Source organism: Pleurodeles waltl, chromosome 7 (assembly GCF_031143425.1).
Source record: "Pleurodeles waltl isolate 20211129_DDA chromosome 7, aPleWal1.hap1.20221129, whole genome shotgun sequence".
Lineage (NCBI taxonomy): Eukaryota > Metazoa > Chordata > Amphibia > Caudata > Salamandridae > Pleurodeles > Pleurodeles waltl.
The window spans coordinates 1,253,485,211-1,253,509,072 of NC_090446.1; the positions used below are offsets into that span (position 1 = coordinate 1,253,485,211).

General features: G+C 42.4%; 1 protein-coding gene across 1 annotated transcript in view; it reads left to right on the forward strand.

The window, feature by feature from the left end:
* The first annotated feature begins 3,730 nt into the window (after positions 1-3,730).
* GAS7 (growth arrest specific 7) overlaps positions 3,731-23,862 on the forward strand; it is a 1,110,982-nt gene continuing 1,090,850 nt past the window's right edge. Inside the window, exon 1 of the mRNA XM_069200411.1 lies at positions 3,731-4,749. Within this exon, the coding sequence (XP_069056512.1) occupies positions 4,504-4,749 (246 nt within the window). The 5' untranslated portion in view covers positions 3,731-4,503. The remainder of the gene's footprint in view (positions 4,750-23,862) is intronic.

The following is a 23,862-nucleotide window of genomic DNA, read 5'->3' on the forward strand; positions in this document are numbered from 1 at the left end:
TGAAGCAGCTATTTAAACAGCTGGGATTCGGACATTCCGAGAGGGCTGTAAGAATACTGTCACATACATTCACTGTTGAAGAACAGAGATAGCCGCTGGCTATACCTGTTCAGGGGTCCTTCTCACCTCAGCACCAGAAGCTCTTGTGTAGGCCATTGATAAAAGTGTAACAATCCATCCCCACCCTGCCCTGCATACAGGAGAAGTCAAAAGATGCAGGGGACTCAGCTCCTGAACAAGCTTACCACCACTTAGTGGATTGTGGAAGGTGGGACCCTGAATCTGCCTGAATCTACATTTGTTTTTTTTTAATAAGCCTTGTTTCAAGGAGTTTGCACAGCGATGCCCTAGGTGCATAGTGGAAGGTAAGCAGCATTGTTGGCAACCACCAATTACTATGTTCTGCATACAAATCTGAGCTGCAATTATATTTTCTTACTGAACTGCAGTGGAAAAAGGAGCACAAATTTGTGATACACATGGAACACATACGTTTTAAGTGTTCCAGTGTTTGTGAAACATTGCAAATGGATATCAGCAGCACAAGAATGCCCTTGGTGCCCAACAATCCACTGTAGTCCTTTTGAGTCAAACAAGAATGTACAAATTAGCCCCTGATGCACCCATGCTTATCCTTTTTAGGTTGAGCAAACAAGCGCTTTGAACTGTTATAAGTTTTGTGGGCTTTTCATCAAGCCTATCTAACGTCCAGCATTTTCACTCGTCCGTGGGTTTGCCTTTCAAAAATCACTTGTTATCATTGGCAAATGCTTTACCTTTGTCCCTTCTTGTGGAGTTTTCGTTACCGCCTTGACCATCAACCCTGTTAGATGGATAATTGCACTTTTGGCAATATGTTTAACTGCAAGCAAACTGCTTTTTCCTTTTGTGTCTCTCCTTCCCGCTCATGGCGGCCATCGTGCTTTGAATCTGCTTGCTTATGTCAACTGTTTTACTTTTCATTTTCAATTTATGTTGCAAGAAAAGTCCAGTTAGGAATTTATAATGCCAATAGCTCTAACTTGAACAAACGTGAGACCTATTGCATTGCAAATGCTTGTTTACTGTTGCATGGACTACCACTCCCATAGTCTAGCAATGGAATTAATGTAAAACATCTTCTAAGTGTAATTTCTAATTAGGAAGACATAGAGCTATGAAGTTTTGGTGTCTCTGGACTCACAATTTAAAATCACAACTTACGGTGAAGTCGGATTTTAAATTGTTAGTCTGGAAATGCCACTTTTAAAAAGTTGCCATTTTCCTACCTTAACCATTCTGGGGGTCATTCTGACCCCGGCGGCCAGGGTCGGCGGGAGCACTGCCGACAGACCGGCGGTGCCCCGCAGGGCATTCTGACCGCGGCGGTTCGGCCGCCGTCAGATGCGGGAAACCGGCGGTCTCCCGCCGGTTTCCCGCTGCCCTGCAGAATCCTCCATGGCGGCGGAGCACGCTCCGCCGCCATGGGGATTCTGACACCCCCTACCGCCATCCTGTTCCTGGCGGGTCTCCCGCCAGGAACAGGATGGCGGTAGGGGGTGCCGCGGGGCCCCTGGGGGCCCCTGCAGTGCCCATGCCAATGGCATGGGCACTGCAGGGGCCCCCGTAAGAGGGCCCCACAAGGTATTTCAGTGTCTGCTTTGCAGACACTGAAATACGCGACGGGTGCCACTGCACCCGTCGCACCTTCCCACTACGCCGGCTCAATTCTGAGCCGGCGTCCTCGTGGGAAGGTTGATTTGCCCTGGGCTGGCGGGCGGCCTTTTGGCGGCCACCCGCCAGCCCAGGGCAAATCCCAAAATACCCTCAGCGGTCTTTCGACCGCGGAGCGGTATTTTGGTGGGGGAAGTCTGGCGGGCGGCCTCCGCCGCCCGCCGGACTTAGAATCACCCCCTCTGTACCTTAGCCTCTCTCTGAATACACCTCTGGGCTGGGTGACAATTACACTTTGTAAACTCTCTCCAGGCAGCCACAAACTCAGGGCACTCACCTGCATTCATATGCACATTGAAGGGGCTTCCTGGGCAGAGGGAAGGTGAGGGATTGACACACTTCAATAGGTGGTGCCCTGTCTCCACACAAAGGACTGATTGCCCACGCACACATGCATGCACACGCATGCACACGCACGCAGACGCACACATGCAAATGCACTCGCGGCTAAGGTGAAAGGGACTGTTGTGCACTTGAGAGGACTCCTTTGAAGTCTTCATCCTCCAAAGGTCTTTTTGGTTATAAGTACTGGACCCCAAACCCTATCAAATGAGATCTCTACTAGAACCGAGGACACTGTGCGAGGAGGGACAGCCGTTCTGCAACTGCATTGCTGTGTTGGTCTACTGCTGCTGTCTGCTGGGCTGTAGGAGGGACTGCCACTTTTCTGTGTTCTCTGCTGTGTGGGCCTGCTGCTTCTGTCCTGCAGTGAGAAGGGATGGACTTGCTCTCTACATCCTTGAACCAAAGAATCTCCAAGGGCTTTCCCCCTATTCTCCTGCACTCTCAGGGTCATCAAATACTGCCTGTAACTCTCCTGGTGCTTCTGGGCTTTGCCCCCTGTGAGTTCTAACCTTGCTTGAGGTACCCCCCTTCAGTCTGGGTCTCAAAAGTGGGTTTTGTAGCTGCAAACTTCGAAAAGTGATGCATCACCCGAGTGTAGCATGAAAATTTACGCATTGCATCTCTGATGGCGACGCAGTGGCTGCCCGATGACAGCGGATCACAGACTGCGTGGCCTGACATTGAAGCTCTGCACAACCCAACAACAACACACCGCATCCATTTACATGGAGCCCGCCAACAACGCAGTGCCCCGGAAACAGTAAAAATATTATTGCATCATGTCCTCACCCACATGCATTGCTCTGTTAAAGGTATTGTTCATTGTCCCCTGTGTGGGTTCTGTAGCTGGCTTACCCTCCATCGCGGTCTGTGTGGATTTTGGATTTGCACCTGCCCCTCGTGACCTCAAGAAACTCTTTGATCGCTAGTGACTTCTAAGCACGGTTTTCACATTTAATCTTTTAAAAAATCACATGACTTCTACTTATTATATTTTTGTTGTTTTGGTCTTATTTTAATCAGATAAATAGCATCTATTTTTCTTAACTGGTCTTTTTGTGGTGTCTTTCTCTGTGTTATTGTGATTAAGCGTTTCATAAATAATTTACAAACTGCCTCTTAAATTCAGCTGACTGCTCTGTGCCAAACTACCTGAGGGTGAGCACAGGCTCATTTAGGTTGTGTTTCTGACTTGCCCTGGCTAGGATTGTGGTCCCTACTTGGACAGGGTGCCTATCTCTGCTAACTAGAGACCCAATTTCTAGTGATCCAGAAAGCAAAACCACGGTCAAGAGAGGAAGCAGGAACCTGCAAGATCGAGAAAAAGGAATATGGAGTTTTAGAAGTGGGTTAGAGTACCAGTCATTGTATTCGGGCACCGACGTTCGATTGCTCCAGCCGCCGGGTTCTGAGCAGGAGCTTCTTTCACCAAATAAGTGTTGTCCCCAAAAGCATTTTGTCTGTTAATCACGGACAGTGATGCGGCGTTGTGATGTTTTCGTCTGCGCTCCATAAGTAGATTTTCTTTGATGCAGAGTAGTGATATTCGTGGGATAGATTAGAGTGCCTTTCACTTACACGCATTTGGTAATGTATACCAATGTAGAGGGCCATCTACTCGAGGTAACACGGTAATGAAGAGGAAACAGATATTGTGCGCAGCTGAGGAGCTAGAGGGAGCTCAGATGTTGGGAAAGCGTTGCTCTGAATCTTGAAGTGGAAGTTAACTGAACCGCTGGTCACAGACGAAGTGTGCACTCCTGTCACTGCACGTTCCTGACCCCGGACACTGTGAGCTTTGCAGTCTTGTTCCTGTTGCACCGCCTTCAAAAACACGCACACAAGTTGCAGAATTGTGAAAGAAAAAAAAGAGCTGACACGATTCGAGCACAGCCGAAGTGAGATCACTTTCCTTCCTCTGGAGAGCAGCTCGGTTGTGAAAGGGAAATGCAATGATTCGGGACTGTGGGTGACTGGCCGGAGTACACCCTGTGCGGAGCGGCGGGTCCATCCCAGGCTCGGGTAATCCAGCTGTGCGGTTCGTCAGCAGCGCTGAATGGTCCAAGTCCTCCGAGAGAGGAGCGCATCCAGCATCAGGAACGGAGTGCTTTTTGGTAACTGTCTCTGGCAACATTTTCGCTGGTTAAACTCGGGAGACCCTGCTGTGCAGTTCGTCATTAGCACTACAAGGAGGAACATTGTGGAGGAATATGGGGGGCTCAGTGTGAGGTGCAGAGGCACTGAGGAGAACCTGGGCAAGGGACACTGCCGTCGTGCTGAGATCATTTTTTGTTCCTGCTGTACTGTTTTCCATCACCATACCTGCTGAATCCCTGAAACGGAGCTGAAGGAATCATGCAGGGCTTACTGTGAGCTCAGTCCGTGAGGAGCACGAAGGTCAGGGGGCTTGACCGTCCTTCTGCAAGCTGCGCCCGAGCCCTTGCCATGTCTGGAGTACCTGACCCTGCCCTCTCCAGCCCTCCGACCCCTGTCCTGTCAGCCCCTCCTGCCATATCTGGGCTGCTCTGTCGGAGCTTGTATCCCTTCTCGGGGGAGCAGCACCAGCAGGGGCTGCGCTTCGAGGCCGGGGAGGTTATCAAGGTGCTGCAGGTGCTGGACGGCGGCTGGTGGGAAGGGGAGAAAGGCGGAGCTCGGGGCTGGTTTCCTGCAACCTACGTCCAGATACTGGAGGTAAGTTTTGGGCAACCAGTGAGGGGCTGCTGTACGTGGGACATCAGACCCGAGGCGGGTAAACAACTTCTGTCTGGGGCTCCCTGGGAGTGTTTGTGCGTGTGGTTTCCAGAGTCATTTGTGGTGGCGGTGGATCGTACAGGTGTAGCCGCCCGGGCGATGTAGCAATGCTCAGTTGCATACCGGTTTCCTGCCCCTGTGTTACTCCTCAGAGGGAGTTTCTTGTGTACTCCACTTTACATGCTGTGATTTGACTTCATGCCTACTGCTAAAGTGAAACTACAAATCCCAGAATGCCATGTGCTGATGGTAAACAACAAAAAAAACAGAATCCTAGGACTTACGGAAGACACGTGATAACGAACCTACAGAAGGTCATGGGTCCGTGTGTAGGAGGGGGAGAGTCTGTTTATATGATGTCTGTACGATTACAGGTGCCGTCACCTTACTCGAGGCACCATCTATCTCGCAGTCCTGGGCTTGCCTTAAAAAAATTGTAATCTGGTGTTTTAACAAAAGTGTTCCCGGTTGAAGTAAATGATGATGGAACGCCCAGAAGGCAATAAATTGTAAAGTGATTATCGAAGAATAAAATATGGTGCTCTGATCACCGAGTAAACCTGTCCCAGATACTTCACAGGAGGTGTTCTTTGCTGGGTTCTCCCATTACAAAACATTGTTTTCGGTTTTTGTTCCAGATGTTTCAGCTAGTGTGAACAAAGATGGGTGTGTGCGAGAGGAAAATAACTTTCAAATGTGTCAGGGGTACACATCCGGTACTGTTAACATCTTCAATTTTTTTTTTAACATTTAACTTTGATCCACTGTAGAAAACAAAAACACAGCAGTTTTATCTCCCACATCTGTTGATGGTACCCTCCCAGCACACTCACGCACTTTCATGCTCTCGATTCTTTATATGGAAGAATATATTATCCCAGTGAAATGGGTAAATGCTGTTGACACATTAGGAAGTGCACTGCTGCTTTGTACCTTTTTGTTTTAGAAACATTAACAAGTCGATGTAATGTGAATGCAGCGGACACTTTAAAACATGCACTGCTGCATTGGTTCTTCATTGGTTTATTTCATGATTTGTAGGAGGAACGGAGACCTAGAAGGGTGCACGGTACTAACCCAACCAAATTTAGGTTTGCATTTTTTGATGGGTTGTTCTCGACTTCAAAGTCCGTAAGGTGGGCCCGTCCGCAGTTTTGACGTCGTTAATGGAAAGAACGCCCACCTGCCCGAGCCCGCTTTATTCTGGGGATGCGCAACCGCAGCAGGTGTCCGGAGTGCAGCGCGCGTGCTGGGCAGCATGGGTGGAGTACATAAGGCAAATGTGATCGTGCAGGGCCATAAAACAAATCCATGAGTCAAATAGAGGGGTTTTAACTGAACTTGTGTCCCACGTCTCTCTGAGCCTCGCAGATGACTGCACTTCAAAGGTCCCACACTGTTGTGAGTACAATATTCTGCACATGGTGAAACGTGACAACAATTAAGGCGGCAGCCAGTAGTCAGTCCTGGCCATAGCACAAGCTGACGCCAGGGGTGCATGGTTCTGGCAGAAAAGGAAGCACTTTTTCAAGCAGATTGAAGTTAAATGTTAGTCACTGAGAATACTTGTGGCATTAACAAGCCTTCTACATCTAGTACACCACCCAAGGACTTGACTTTGTCTGTTGAGGGAAACCTTGCAGCCTGGCACAGGAACAGTGTCCCACTGATTGCTGGAATTGTCTAGGACCAACACATCCTTGCTCTAAGGTCCATTATAATCTGGAGTGTCCCAAGCCCATGTAATGCGCATGCGTTGCACACTCTAAAACTGCTGTAATGTTGCTTCATATTGTGGGAGGCACTAAATCTATGTAATGTAGTGTAATCCTTACATATGCAGGGCTGTTTTATATTACGGAATGCCAAAAGTCTATGTAATGCGAATGCACTGGACACTCTAGAACGCAGTACAGTTACTTTATTTTATGCGAGGCACTAATTCTATGTAATGTGAATTCAGTGTACACATTAGATATGCACTGCCGTTTTATGTTACGGAACGCACACAGTCTATTTAATGCAAATACACTGGACACTCTTGAACTGCTGCACTGTTACCTTATATTTTAAAGACACTTAGAAGTCTCAGTAATGCGAATGCAGTGTGCTCCTCAGCTATGCCCTTCTGCACTCTTGCTTTATGTTATGAAGGCACTAACTCTGTGTAATGCGAATGCATTGTGCACTTTAGCTATGCACTACTGGACTGCTGCTTTATGAAAGCCACTAAACCTTTGTAATACAAATGTAGTGGGTACCTTAGATGTGCACTACTACACTGTCCACTTACATTTGGAAAGGTGCTAAGCCCTTGTAACATGAATGCAGCGGGCACTATAGAACATGCACTACTGCAATGTGTTGGGAGTGTACTATATATGTAATGTGAAGGAAGTGGGCACTTAGGAACACACACTGAAATTGAGGCTTTATGTTATGCACGGTGGTACATCCATGTATTGTGACTGAGGTGGGCACTTCAAAGCTCGCACTGGTACACGTTTGCTATATATCATGAAAGATGTTATGTCCAGTTAGTGAAATGCATACTTCGGAATCTGCACTGCTACAATGTCTCTTTATATCATGGACGCTGCTTTGGGCAGGGGCAGGCTGCCCACTTATTCCATGGGGCATTACCCCAATGCGCAGGAGCCCCCTGGAGAAATGCCCAATGGAATAATGGACAGGAATTTGAACGTAAAGAGAATATTTTGCTAACTTTTAATGTGAATGGAGACAAAAATGCACCCTGTAATGATTGTTTAGCGTGGTAATCTATTGCATTCCTGTGTTCACCATGAAGTGCGTTTTTTTTTTTTTAGGAGATTTGCACATCAATGGTAAATAGCGTTTTGGCTTCAACTGGTAAAAAGGCTGAATGGCTTGATACGAGCCAGCTCTTATCCATCTTAGATGAGCAGCAGTCAGTCAAAACTAAAGTACATAACCCATTAGTTTGCCCCGTGTCAAAAGACTGGTCTTCAACCCTTCTCAATTTTAAGCCAATGTACACTGAATGTTTTGCTTCTTTAGCTCTAACAGTATGGGCCTGATTATGAGTTGAGGTGTTAGTTAACACCTCTGATAAATAGGCTACTTTATTTATCCGGTGCGATGAATAACACCCATTATGAGTTTATGGGGATTAACATGCAGATTTTGATGTTCAACACACCAACATCCGCAAGATATGGTAAATACTGTATGTTTTCCCTGTTAAATTTTGGCAGATTTGACCTGCCAAAGTTTGCCAAATGTTGTGATATTTAATGGATGTGTTAAAGAACACTCAACTCGTAATTCAGACACTTGTATAAACATGGTTTTATGCACAGGTTGGAAAGAAACAAATTAGTCATAATCCGGCGGTTTAAGTATTGACCTGTAATTTCCAGCAGGCTAAGTAGTCATAGCTAAAAAGCTAGGACTAACTTAGTCATCCTCATGAAAAAGGGCACATTCAAGCCTGAGTCTGGCCAGATGGCTCCATTTTGGCAGGACCCTTTGTTTTATGCAATACATTACCAGGTGCATTAATCCAGTTGGTTCAATTAAAACAAACAAAGATTATAAACCTCAAAATATATTGTACTGTTAAATGGAAGGACAGTACTGGAAATATGAAATGCTGCCACAATGGAGCGATCTGACCATTAATCCAGGCCCCCTGATCTACTTCTGTTAAAAAAAAAAAAATGTTTTCTAGAGATTTTCATTTCTCATTTGTGTTTCTGGATCATTAGAGAAGTAATTTATCTTGGGTAGACATTGCTGATCCGTGTATATATTTATATATACACATATATATTTTCTTTTCTGGGGGACATTTTTAAAAATGGCAGATGTGTTGCAGTGATGAGTGTAATAATCAGGTCCATACGCGATGTGTCTGTAAGTCCTTTATTCAATCCAAGGTAAATATCTCATCCACAGCTATCAGCCAGCAGGTCTCCTCACAGCATCCTCCTCCCATCACCTCTCCTTAGTCACCACCCCTCCACATAGAATCCCATCATCCAAACATTCCATGCCCCAAGAGTTATTCTATGAAAGAGATGGATAGGCTGCATACTTACAAATATAGATACCACACACCTTTCCCCTCAAAGAAAACAAAAAAAAATAAACAACCTAACTATATATACAAACATGTGAATAAACTACATTCTAGATGTAATTGAAGAACAATGAACTATAAAATCAGATATAGAAAGAGTATCATTGCAGAATCAAACATTCTTTTTCTTAGAAATCACAATACGATTGAGATTCCATATTCTGCTATCATTAACCTTTACAGCATTTTTGAACAATTTTATTACAGTGAACGGACCCCAAAGCTTGCTCTCACCTTTACCCAAGATAGGTCTCTTGACCAGAACTTCATCCCCAAAATCTACTTTCACAACACATGCACGTTTTGTTCTGTCAAAGTATTCCTTTCTTTTGCCCACTGATTTCTTTTCACACATCCTATCATACTCTCCATGAGACCAAGAAACAGCTTTATCTTTTCCCCTGGTGATCCAACCTGGAACAAGCATAGTATTGGGTTTCCTTCCCCTGAATAACTCAAAAGGAACAGATCCTGTAGTGGCATGTGGAGTAAAGCGATAAGCAATCAAGAAATTTCTCAAGCCTTCTTTCCAACATCTCCCTGCAGCTAATTCCAACTGCACACATTCTTTCACACACCTATTAAACCTCTCAACAATACCATTCCCTTCAGGATGATACAACGAGCACAACTTATGCTTTATCCCCAACTTCTCCAAATAACATTCCATTTCCTTGGATACAAATTGTGGACCATTATCCGTAAGAATTGCATTGGGAAAACCCTCACGAGCAAAGACATCTTCAAGCAGATTAATTATCCTTTTGGTCTCTACACTACTGACTATACCAATCTCCACCCATCTTGAGAACTGATCAATTAATACCAAAACATAACTGCTCCCTCCTTTACCATAGATTGGTCCAACAATATCCATAGCCACAACATCCCATGGCTTGTTCGACAAACTTCTGATACCCATGGGAGGCACTCTCGTTTTGTAGATTTTATCGCTGTTACAGCAATCAGGACAGTCTCTAATCACTCTCTCTATACACAAATCCATTCCAGGCCACCAATAGTTCATACGAATCCTAGCTTTAGTCTTACTTATGCCTTGATGACCCGCATGTCCTAGTTGAATGATTTTCTCAATTAATCCATTAGGGACTACCAATCTTCCCCCACGAAACAGTAATTCTTCCGATACTGATAATTCATCTCTTATCTTCCAGAATGTTTTTAAATCATTAGAACTTTTTAGATCATCAAAGTCCCAATTGTTCTTGACGAAATTACACACTTGTTGCAGGGTCGAATCATTCCCAACTGCACGCACCCACTCATCATGGTCGATTATTCCTTCCGTTACGCTACACACACTAAAATCGTTAAATTGTTTATCACAATTTTCTTCAGAGACAGATGCAAGTCTGGACAAGCAGTCAGCAGTGTTATTGTAAGCTCCAGGAACATAAAACATTTCAAAATTGAAATCCTGAAGATTAACTACCCATCTACTTATTCTGGAAGAAATTTGATCGAGCCCCTTTTTCATGAAAACTTCAATTAAAGGTTTATGGTCAGTATAAACATGGAAAAGTCTTCCCCATATAAAGTTCTTAAATTTGTTTATAGCCCAAAAAACTCCTAATGCTTCTCTCTCAATCGTAGAGTAATTCCCTTCTGACCCTTTAAGAGTATGCGAACAATACACAACTGGTCTCCAATCATGTGCTTCTCCTTTCTGCAAGAGAACACCCCCTAAGCCCCTCGTGCTAACATCCGTCATTATTATACTCAACTCATTAGGATTGAAGGACTTCAAACAACCCACTTTAGACAGTTCATTTTTAACCACATTAAACTCTTTTTCGCACATTCCACTCCATACATAATCAACACCTTTTTTGAGCAGTCTTCGCATATTTTCCGTTTTCATAGCCAGATTGGGAAGAAACTTCCCATGAAACTCAACCATACCAAAGAAAGCCTGCAATTCTTCTTTGTTCCCTGGAGAATGCAATTTCAAAATGCTTTCTATTAAATCTTGTTTCGGGTACAGGCCTGTGGAAGTGATTTTATGTCCCAAGTATTCTATTTCTTCTTTACCAAAATGGCACTTACTGAGTTTCAACGTGAGCCCATGATCCTTAAAGATACTTAACACCTTCCTCACTCTTTCTTCATGTTCTTTTCTATCTCGTCCAAATACTAGAATGTCATCTTGAAAATACTTCACACCTTTTTCAGAACTAAATAGATCATGCATCAATCGTTGAAACACCGATGCAGCTGATACTAGCCCAAACGGCATTCTTATAAACCTAAATGTCCCGAAAGGTGTGATAAACGTAGTAAGATCTCTCGAATCTACATGAAGCATCACCTGATGATAGGCAGAAGCTAAATCTAAAGTACTAAAATATTTAGCTCCATGCAATAGAGTTACCATTTCTGTGATATTGGGGAGTGGAAACAGATCACTCACAACAGCATTGTTAAGATTCCTTAAGTCGACACACAGTCTGATATCGCCAGAGGGTTAACGTGCGACCACAATGGGAGAAACCCATTCAGATGCTTCAACCGGTTCAATAATCCCATTCCGACACAAATTGTGCAACTCCTTCTCCACATCATCCCTCACAGATATCGGTATGGGCCGTACTTTACAAGCTATAGGTACCGGTCCTTCTTTGAGCTTGATACGATGTACATATTTGGTGAGACATCCTAAAGTCTCATTAAACACGTCTCTAAATTCATGCACAAAATTTGGTACACTTTCCCTAAAAATGCCAGAAGAAACTTCACACACACCATTAACACACTTCACAAAATCTTTCTTGAGTAATACAGGTGTGGAGTTATTAGGGTCTAATATGACCTTGAGTTCTCTTTGGTGAGGCCAGCTCAAGACACTGTCCCCTTTCACTGGAACATAGATCTTAGCCACAATAGAGTTTGACTTAAAGGTAATCTCAGATACGAAGTATCCCCTCAGTTCAATAGACTGACCACCATAGCCCCCCGGGGTTACATCAGGATCTATCAACATTATCCTGTCACTCAAGTACCTATCAAACACCTCATTAGATATTAAGGTTAACCATGCTCCTGAATCAAAGAGAACTTCACACTTAATTCCACCTATTGTGACAATGTCTTTCGGATAATTCTTCTTCTTTCCTTGTTCTTCTACCATCAAAATGCAGTCTTGCACCGTTTTGACAGAAGTTGAAAATGGATCTTTTTGTGATCTACAACATTTTGCAAAATGTCCACGTTTTCCACATACTTTGCAGATGACATTGACAGCAGGACACTTTTAAAAAGATGCAAAATGCCCCAAATTTCCGCACCGAAAACACTTGGTATCTTTGTACTTAGACTTTTGAATTTGTGTTAATTTCATGTCGTCTTTTCCCCCATCTACTTCTGATGTGTGGTTTTCCTGTTGCTCACTCCTAGGGAATATTTTATTCACAGGAGGACATTTGCTTTTTTCCAATTCCCCCACACATGCTAAGGTATGTTCCACACTTTTAGCAATCGTTACCACTTCTTGTAGGGATGGATCATCTTTACACCAAAGCTCTTGTCTAATTTTGTCACAAGAGCACTTCAACATAAATTGATCTCTTATATGTTCTTCAAGTGTTAATCCAAATTTGCATGTAGCTGCAAGTTTCCTCAATGCTGTTATGTACTCCTCAACAGATTCATTCGGTCTTTGTTCCCGCATACCAAAATGAAAACGTTCTAAGATTGTGCTAATTTTTGGTAGATAGTGTAGATCTAGTTTCTTTAGACAAAGTTCAAATTCATTTAAGTCCGTCCCATCATCTTCTGGTTCAGGTAAGGTCTCAAATATCTCAACACCTTCACATCCCAAACAATGCATGAGAAGAGAAACTTTCCTTTCATTTGATAAAGAGGAGCCACAAACCCTTGTATAATGAAGAAACGACTTCTTCCATTTTGACCAAATAATAAGTGGTTCGCCTGGTACCGTCAAGAAAAAAGGAGGTGGAGGTATATTTTGCATAATATTTGTTAGTAGAAGAGAAGAGAGAAAAAAAAATAGATTAAAAAAATATGTCCCTATATTATATTTTTATATTTCCCTTCAATAATCTTGTAATATTTTGTAAACTGTAGATTTCGTTTTCAATTCAATAACCAATAGTTCATTTTCTACAGGCAGTTCCTCTTGCATGAACATTTTTTCCTCCCTTTTCTTTTTTTTTTTTTCCTTTTATTTTTTTTATTTTAGCAAAGATCCTTGATCGGAGCAAGTACAGGTGAGTTACATATCCCGTTATCCTGGTATAATTGAATTTTGAAATTCTGACGCTTTAGCAGTGCCTCGGTTGTCCCCCGCATTGAAATTGACAGAGAAACACTGTGTTTCTTTATCGCGCGGCGTTCTGACAGTTTCAGAAGACGCGCTGATGAGAAAGACACACGTCTGTTTATGTGCGAAGTATAATGGAACGAGACAGCGCTCAAGGCCGTATCCAAGAAAGCGCTCGAGGTAGAAACCGGCAAAGCTTTTCAAATATAAACAAAACACCGAGGAGTTTTCATGCGCTAGGCACAAATCCCCAAAAAAATATATCGCTTAAAGCGTATGTGAAAGTTAGTTAAAGAGATACACGACTTTCATAGTAGAAGAATAATTCTTTGCTTTACGAACAGTTTATGGTTAAAACATTCGACAGGAACTTGACCTTTCAAGCCATCGATGCTCCTTACTTTCTTCAGTATTCGTGTTATTTTCTTTGTAATGTCTACATTAATCCAAAACAAACTTGAAATGACAGAAAGAACTCACCAGTGGGATTTATGAGTATTGTAAACTGTCAACTGTCAATGGAGATCCAACGATGTGACCGTAGTGTTGAGATATCTTAATAAAAACATCCCACCCTCGTCGCCAGTGTAATAATCAGGTCCATACGCGATGTGTCTGTAAGTCCTTTATTCAATCCAAGGTAAATATCTCATCCACAGCTATCAGCCAGCAGGTCTCCTCACAGCATCCTCCTCCCATCACCTCTCCTTAGTCACCACCCCTCCACATAGAATCCCATCATCCAAACATTCCATGCCCCAAGAGTTATTCTATGAAAGAGATGGATAGGCTGCATACTTACAAATATAGATACCACAATGATGTAATATTTCAGGAACCATGAGACAGATATACTCAATTTCGGTGCCTAAACATAGTTTTTGAGGGTCAAGTAGCCCTGCAGAGACCGTAAATAACTCATCAGAGCATCCCTTCCCACCATTTTCCAAAATGGCAGAAATTATAGAGGAAGAAGGGACATATTTAGAAATGAAACAAATAATGTTATTTTTTAATCCTTTTATATATACACCAAACAATGTTTATGGTCTCAATATGAAAAAAATACTGTTTATCACTCGTGTTTCTAGACACATTTTCATAGATCACTTTATTTGTTTCAGCAATTTCTCGTGGCACATTTGCAGAATGTTGAACATTTGAGAAGAGCATATCGACTGGGATATCTTTTTGTAGCACAGGTTTTCCAAGTACATGTGTATGTTCTGTTGGTAGGGTCTTTAGACATTTTGTAGGGTTTAGCACCCCATTAACATCTTCCCAACCAAGTTTATATGGATCTTTACATATGCATGATCCAAAACATTTACACATCTTCTGATCAAGTAGAACTCTCTTTTAATGTGTCACACACAGAATGACGACATTGGAAGGTCCCTTAGCAGGACTGATCTCTTGAACTCACTGTACCGAAGGTATTCAAATGAGTGATAGTCTGAACTCGTTTTCCACACATGTGTAAGATATTTCCTATGACTTTAAAATCACATTCTTATTCTGTCTCAGCAAATCCTTCTAGAAACTTCACAAGTTCAGCAGTTAAAGCTCCAAGGTTTGTCTCAATTTTGCCCATAGTGTCATCACCCATAGGAATATGTGTCTTTGTAAGAATACTGGGCATCTCTGGGTCAAGGTTCTTGTACAGAATATGAAGCAGGATTAAGTGTCTTTTCTCGCCTGATCCATCACATATCCTTAACTCTGACAATCCTGGCCTTATGAACATTGCAACAAATCTAAGTAGCACAGTAATAACATTTGTGTAATTTGACAGTACAGTGACCCGATTGGAACCATTTCAAACTGCACACTCAACATGTGGCACCACACGAAGGTCAGTTTCCTCCAATTTGCTGTTAAGTTCTTGGACAATATGGCCTATACCTTTTGAATATATGTCTGCAGGCACCAACTCCTCATTGCCAATCATTCCACTTGCAATAATTGGAAATTCACTGTTCACTGAAGCATCTGCAATGTTTTGGCAAGTTAACATCCCTGAGTTCATCTTGTGCGATGTTGATGATCAGAATTTATCAAGTTGCACAGGTATAGGTGTCAAATTTTTGAGGCAGGAAGGTCAATTGTTCGTCTTGTAGACATTTGTCTGATTCTCCCATCTTCTTTGACAGTTCAACACAACTGTCAAAGACAACGTGCAGTTCTTGTAAGGTGCATACTGACTTTGATATATGTAGAACAGTCTGAATGACCTCTCCGAAGTTTTGCCTGGATGAAATCTTGACCATTAGCTATTATGACATATAGCCAAGAGCAACAGCAGTTTTCAGTGAGGACACCTTTACAAATTGAAATTCTTCAGGTGAAAGGTTTTTTTTTTTTTTTTTTTCAAGCTCTTGTACGAGTTTGTGCTTCACTGGTTTGGTTGCAGCATCTCCATCAAATAATGCATTTGGTGGAAGAAGACCATGCAATAGAATGTCCTTGACAAATTCATCCCTTTCTTTTGCTATATGCATCTCTCGATGTGCTTTCAAAAGTTGTTTTTTGTAACCTGTATTGGAGTGACTGGTTGGACAAAGCTCTTACTATAGCAATTGGTGTGGAAGTTTAGCTTTAGTGATTTATGTCAAATAGCTTTTTCTCTTTCAGTGCAAATCTCTCCTGCTTCAGTTCTGCATACAGTTTCAGTCCATATTCCAGGACAGCTAGTAGACTTGTCTCTATATCGTTTTCCACATATTGCGTGCTCATGAAGTTGTGTGGTAGCACAGGCTCGGTCATTTCAAAGGAGTTTCTTTGCTGCTGCATGAAATGAAGAAGGCTGATAACCTGTTTATTAAAATATTCCCCTCTCTTTCCCACACGTTTGTGGTGAGGAACAGTTTATCGATGCTCCATTAATTTTGAATTTGTCATCTCTCTGAAAACATTGCAAATAGAAAGGACTTTGTGTTAAAATAGCTGCCATTGAGCAACATATTTACTTTTATGTGTCCAACCTGCAATTCACTTTGAGATGTTCTGTGATTTCTGGATCATCTGTTCCAGGTTCATAGCTGGTGCCATAGCATTGAACCTTCCCTCTCTGTCTTATACCACAAAATGTCTTTGGATGAAGTTTCCAGAGAGGTATGGTTTTTGCACTTCTAGATTCTTCACTCTTTCCAATTACCAGGACCCATATCTGAGGTAGTTTATGAAACTGAATTTGCAAAACACCATAATCAGTGACTCCACAGTCTTCTCGTGCAGCTTCCAATCACCTTCCGGATCAGCATGTACTAAGTTTTTCACTAGAGCGATCATGTGTAAAATAGTCCCCAGTACTTGCAAAGTTCTGATTTTCATTCACATTCTTTGATAAACTCTATGAACTTGGTTTTCAGGTTTTCTGATTTTTGAGTGAGTGTATTGAACGTTGCCTGGCATTCCATTATGTCTTTTGCATGAAGTGCGCATTGTGCCTTGTTCACTTCTGAGATAAGATATGCAAAACCTAATTTGTCATTCTTGTTCCACAAAGCATTTCAACACAATGTTTCTATAGCCTCAGATAGGATGAGCATATCTTGTAACAAATGAACATAATGAGTTCTGTTTACATACTAACTGGACAGTTTTGCTTGCAAAGATTTCAGTTTTAATAAGTACATTGTCTATGCCACACCCACTGAGAACTTCCTGTACACCGCAACTCAGCTATTGTCATGTGGAAAACACCCATCATTGGATAAAGATCATCACTTTCCACTGGATTGCTCATAAAAATGTCAACTACAATACAGAAAACACCTTTATTGCAGAAAATTGGCAGGATAGGCTGGTCTTCAAGCTGAGCACACACATTTTGGAAATTTTATAGAGCTGTGTAGACTGTTGCATAGTTTGTGACTTTAGATGGTATTCCTGGTAAAAACCCAACCTTCTACAGTCTGACTGTATTCTGGGAGATCAAAGCATGAATCGCACAGAGGAACTGCCTTTACTTCATTCAGTCCACACTGAATAGGCAATATTATAAATTCAGTAAAATCAGCTTTCTGGACTGCAGCATCCGGTAGAAGGATATCCATGTCAGCCACTTTGAAACTCTCTAGTCGACTGGGACGTGGTGATGGTTTGTAGTGATTTTGCACACACTGGCAAGGCAGTTGGATTATAAATTTGCACCTTCCCTTGTTTATACTTACAGCTGACACAGCTTGTTTTCCGGTAGGTAGGTCATTGGTGCAGTCTTGAAAAAGCACTAGGGCATATTCATTTGTGTTGGATATACCACACAAAGAAAAGCTGTCTTCAAAATCAAAATTATGAAGAGCAGCAATTGTAAATCCTTTCCTGGAAAAGTGACTTGGAAGTGGTGTGCTGTCGGGTCCACAAGATTTTACAGCATGTGCTGCTAACCAGATCCTGCTCTGTACTCTGTCATTACAACTTGTTGATACACCAATCCTATTCATTGAAGTGATTAGCTTTCTACTTTTACCTTTGTCATAGATTGCATGGACAGTATTCATGTGTAGCAGAGTTTTCTCTTTGCCTTGCAGTAGTTCATAAAACATGATTTGGAAAAGACAATACATTTGCACAGCATAGGCCTGTTGGTTCATGGGAATGTCTTCAAATTCTTTGCTAAATCCTTCAAAGCCATCATCAATGTTGTCAGATTCTTTTCCGAACTCAAGAAATTTAGTTTGTAACAGTTTTGCTTTGCTGATATTAAACAACGATGTAAAAATGTTAAGACAACGTCAGGCATTCTTGTTGACTCCCATGATTTGCAGAGCTCTGGGGCATCACACAATTTGTCACTGAGTCCAAAATCTAAATCTTTCAGGACATTTCTTAAAATGGTTCCTGCTGATTTTACTGCAACCTGTAATCTTATTTTGGCAGCAAAAACTTGAGGAGTCAAATCAGCTGAGAACACTATAAGTGTCTCATTCTTTTATGTACATTCTCACTAGAAAAATCTTAATTTTATTACTATGGATCAGTACAGTTTCATGAATGTTGGTCATTATTTCTCAGATCTCATTGATTGTGAATCAGTAGTCAGCACTCCAGTGGCTTTAAAACTTAATTTGTTATTTCAAGGAGTGCAAAAATTACTGAAGGACAGTGGCTACATTGCTGCTAGGAGTTCATTGTACATTCATATTTTCACCTCGCTGTTTAGATTAGCTGCTTAGCTGAAAACATCTTGGAAGAAAGTAGCTGTAGATAAAAACGTTTGCCCTTTGAGACTCGCAAAACCTGTTCTTTTTTTTTTTTTTGTCAAACCCTTTGACCCTTCTTCTGGCTAAACCACAGATAACACATTGAAGATCCTCTGATTTCTGATCAGCTGTTGGAGGTGGACAAGGGGCATCCATCAATCTTCTAAGAGGGTGGGCAATAAGTTTGGTTGTCGCTTTCTCAGGATGCTCGGATTCTTGCTGTCATTCACTGGTTTCTGCTATTATTTTGAATCTTTTTTTTTTTTTTTTTTGCAGGCTTCTTTTCCATTGTATATGACTTGTAGCACTTGCTGTTACAACAATAAAATAATTGATCATCTTCACCCATCAGTTTCAATCTTTTGTGAACTTCGTCTTGCTGTATTTCTGCAACATCTCAAAATCTCTTCTTTCCAGCCACCGTTGAAGTTAGCTTTTCTTTTGGATTAGTTTGGCATATGACATATTTTTCTTTGTTGAAGGAGTCCTCAGATTTTGTAGTTAGCAACACTCTGTCAGAAGGAAAAGATCCTCTGCTAATACCTGCTTCGCTCAAGTTTATGAATTTGAATCAACAGAAAACCTGAATCATAATAAAATAAATTACCAATATGATGGCTAAAACACATCATTATAGAGCCTTCATTTTAGAAAATGGTGGAGGGGTTCCTTTGAGAAGGTATTGTCTGTCTCACAACGACTACTTGACCCCCAAAACCTATGTTTTGGCACCAAAATGAAGCATATAGGTCTTATGGCTCCAGAAATAATACATCATCACTACAACACATCAGAAATTTTTAAACATGTTGTCCAGAAAAAATCTGCCTGGATTAGCAATGTCAACCCAAGCTAAATTACTTCTCTAGTGTTATAAACACAAATGAAAATCTCTGGACATCAATTTTTCTTTACAGAGGTTTTTCAAGGGGCAAGGACTACATCTTATATATGGCATTGCAAAACCATGGATGTGAACTAGAGGTAGACAACATTAGGAGCTGCTACTCTATCTTGCCTTCATGTATCCTGGCCACTGGTTTTACCTCCTAACTCACTTTACAGGGCTTATGAAAGCCTTGGCAGAAATATAACATTTTCAATGCCCTTTGAGCTATGAAACCAGCTGCATCAATAGCCCAATTTATACTGTTGTTTCCTCTACTTGTTCTTCAATTAGCCATTCAGCAATAATTAGGAATCTGCTGAGCAGCTAAAGGTGGAACAAGAAGTTAGCCCTGTGACATAAGTGGGGATCAAAAGATGTGTGAAGTCACTTCCGTTACTCATGGCCTCTGAGAAAAAGAATGTCCACAATGATAACATCTAGTGCTGGGGGTGCGGCTTCTCATTTCGCAAGAAATGTGTCCATGATCTGCCACCCACAGTGGCATGGATGGACCAGCTTCCTCACGCTGGTATGTGGTCTGAAAGAGTACATACGTTTTTGATACTGTAATACTAAACAATGTGTGTTTTAGATGTGGTAACTCTATTTGAGACGGGCTTCTGAGGCTGTACTGTGCGTGGGAAGTGTGTCAGGGAGTGGGCACTCTTGTGATTACAGTGCATGAACCTGTAGCTGCCTATGTCAGTATGACGTACCATGTAATCCTCTCTTCAGCAGAACAGCGCGTAATTGTGAAATATCTTTTGAGTTAGCTTACAATTTATCATGTCGGTAGTCCGCTAGGAGGCACTGAACAGAAAAGCTCATCACCAACTAGCAATTACTCGCAAACATGGCCAATTACAGCAGACAAACAGCTGTAAATGATAGTTATTATAAAGGTGGCAATTCGCACGCTCTGCAAAATGCACTACCCTGCGCAGTGACATCCACCGTGATCTGTTGACGTTAAAGCTGGATTCTTTTTAATGCAGACCAAAACCACACACATTTTTTTTTATATCTCGTTTTTTCATTCGTAGAATATTCAAGAATTAATATGCAGGCCCGGCAACATTTTCCGTAAATTGGTGTAATTTTGTGTATTCTAATGTAACACAACCATCTTGCAATTATGCCATTATTCCACTTGCATATTTCAAGTATGTTTTGGTAAAAATCCTATTGCAGGAGCACAGAGAAAACCCAAACAGAACACACATGGCTGTGGTCCACAGCACTTGTGTTTTTTTTTGTGTATTTTTTTTTCTTAGTCTGAAACGTATCCTTACATCCAAAATGGATGCAAGAATTCATTTGTCACTAAAGTATAGTGTTAAATGCTGGGTTTGTATTTTACTAATTTTTCAGAAGCTCTGCATAATTACACAATAGGAAATTAAGCACCTTAGACTTTAATTTCTAATGACAGTAAAATAGCTGACAAACCAATATTGTTTTGCCACCTAGATCATAGACACGTGTGAGAAAGTGGATTATTAATTGGGGTGGATGGTAATCCATCACAAGTAGTGATGTCACTATTGGTGCTAGATCCAGTAAATGTGTAATCCTGAGCTCAGCCCCTGGTTGCTATTGGCACAAAGCAGACATGCTTCATTTAAGAACACGTGTGAAGCATTTAGATGCACATAATCAGTTAAAAAGTCAAAAACAAAACTGAATAAAAATCTCACTCCAATTTATAAAAATAGAAACTATTTTCATGACAACAAAATGACAGAAATCCAGTAGGGGAAACCAAGATGAATTTTTTAAGTTTAAATAAAGAAACTCAACAAAAAGCACAAAGCACCAACTGCAGGCACCTGGTCACACTAGACTGGGGAAAAGTAAGTTTTAGGGCTGATATTGGTAGTGCATGGGCCAGATACAAGGACCATGTTGGTCCCGGTCAAACAGTCACCTTCTCACTAAACAGATTTTTTGAAGAAGATAAAATCCACAGTGGGGCAAGATGGCGGTCTGCATCTGAAGAAGGGATCATCGATTACTGGGTGTCCAGAGATAAGGTCTTTATGAAGTTGTCAACGAAGGCAGCAAAAGCTCTGAGAAGGAGAATTCCAGAGTTTGCACCCAGGAAGCTGTTGCCGTTGATTGGATGCTGCTTAGTTCAAATGTGGACTAGATTTCTTCTTTAAAACTTTCTGGAAGTCTGATTCCTTCAGTGGGACACAGCTGTAGCTGGAGAGAGTTTTAAGTCATTAGATGCCAATCAGTGCCAGGTTCACTGAATCAGATTTGTTACTGTGGAGAAGAGCATAGTAGGGGCTGCTTGGAAGTCTGGCCCACCGGCAATGCACCTTTGGCAGATCGACTTGGCAGGCTGGTCCTGGTCTTTTGTCTGTTCTTAGATCTCTCCCCACAGGTCACAACAGTAATCACAGCCCTCCTTATGCCTTTCACAGGTCCAGAGGTATTCTGAAGATGTTGCCCAGGGGTGCTTTATTTATGCCTGGCACTAGCCTCTGGATGGAGATTGCTCCATACCGCTCCCTTACCAGCAGACAAAAAGTTCCTAGAGATAACTCTACCCACGTTTGCAGCAGTTCCTGTGTGCCCTACTACAGACAGTCCCAGGGTGCTTCCCTCTGCCAAACAGCAAGTGTGCAGAACCTTCCCTTCCTTCTACAGAGCTCCTGTGCCCACTGAGAGTGGTGCAGGCTGGCTAGCAGCATTTATGGCTTAGTGAATCAGGCCCACGTAAGAGCAAGATCTGCCAGTGACAGGGTATTCATTCTTTAAAATTAAGGTCCTGGGCACAACCCAGATAGCCATCAATTCAGAGGAGGGTTAACCTCATTCCCTTTGTCTCAGCTTTGGGAGCCGCTTCACACCTAATCAAGGAGTTGTTCAGCTCCTGCGTGACAGTTGGAGGCTTTGATAAATGGGATTCTTTGGGCTTTAGGCAGACTCAATCAATCAGTTAATCAGTAGATTTGTAGAGTGATTCTTCTCACCCATGAGGGTATCCAGGTGCTGGCAGGGTCCAGTTGATTAGCTGAATAGCCAGGTCTTCATGGACTTTCGTAACTGTGGAAGCGATGAGGAGGTTACAAGATGAAAGGGTAACTTGTTCCATGTCTTTGCTGCTAGGTAGGAGAAGAATCAACCTCAGCATCTGCCTCTTCGGGTGCAGAGGTTGAAGGCTAGAGAAAGGGAAGCAGAGCATTGGTGTCTGGTGGGCTGATGGAAGTTCAGGTGGTAGTGTAAGTAGGCCGGCCGGCATTTGTGTAGGGCCTTGTATGCGTGGGTCAGGAACTTGAACTGGTATATTTTCTGGACAGGGAGCCAGGGGAGTTCCTTGAGGTAGGGGGTGATATGGGTTCTTCTAGGGAGATCCAGAACAAGTCTGGCTTCAGTGTTCTGTATGGTCTGTAGTCATTGGAGGAGGTGAGCTGCGATCCCTGCATAAAGAGCGTTGCTGTACTCCCATTGGCTGGACATGAGGGCCTGGGTGATGGTGCGTCTTGAGCTTTGGGGTAGCCATTTGAATATCTTACAAAGCATGTGGAGGATGAAGAAGCAGGAGGAGGAGACAGAGTTGACCTGAGTTTCCCTGGTAAGCTTGTTGTACAGAATGATGCCTAGGTTCCTGGTGTGGTCAGTGGGTGTAGGAGTAGGTCCGAGTTGTGAGGGCCACCAGGATGCATCCTATAAGGAGCTTTTGTTTTCGAAGATCAGTACTTCTATGTTGTTCGTGTTGAGCTTCTGGCAGTTGTCTTTCATCCAGTTCGCGATGTCTGTCATGCAGTTGTAGAAGTAAGTCCTAGTGTTGCTGAAATCCTCGGAGAGGATGGGTTCTGTGTCGGTGTATGATATGATGTTGAGTCTGTGGGTTTTGATGCAGGGCAGAGGTGATATATAAGTGTTGAAGAGGGTAGGGCTGTGCGGGGATCCCTTGGGTACTCCACAAATGATTCCTTGGGTTCGGAGTTGAAGGAGCAAGGCAGACTTATTTTGGTTTTTTAGTGAGGAAAGAGTCAATCCTTCTGAGAGCTGCTCCTAAAATGCTTATTATGTGCAGCCTTGTGATGAGTGTGTAGTGGAATACTGTATTGAAAGCTGCGTAGAGGTCTAGGAGGATCAGAGCCGTAGTCTCTTCTTGGTTGAGTAGGACTCTGATGTCATTGCTAACTGCAATGAGATCTGTCTTGGTGCTGTGATTGCTGTGGAATTCAGATTGGGAGGAGTCTGGTAGGAGGTTCCATTCCAGATGTGAGGAGAGAAGTTGGCTGAAGGCTTTCACTACTACTTCGGCTGGTAACTATAGCTGGGGGATTGGTCGGTAGTTATTGAGTTAGTAGTGCATTGACTTCTACATTTTTCCAGTCCTCTGGGAAGATGACCATGGCAATTGAGGTGTTGAACAAGGTGGTGAGTAAGTGGCTGATTCTGGCTTTGCCGAGATTGAAGATGTAGTTAGGGCATGGGTCGGTTGGATCACCTGAATGGTCCAAGATCACATTGGTGGTGGTATTCTGTGGGGCAAGCTCACTCCAGTCGGTTAGTTGAA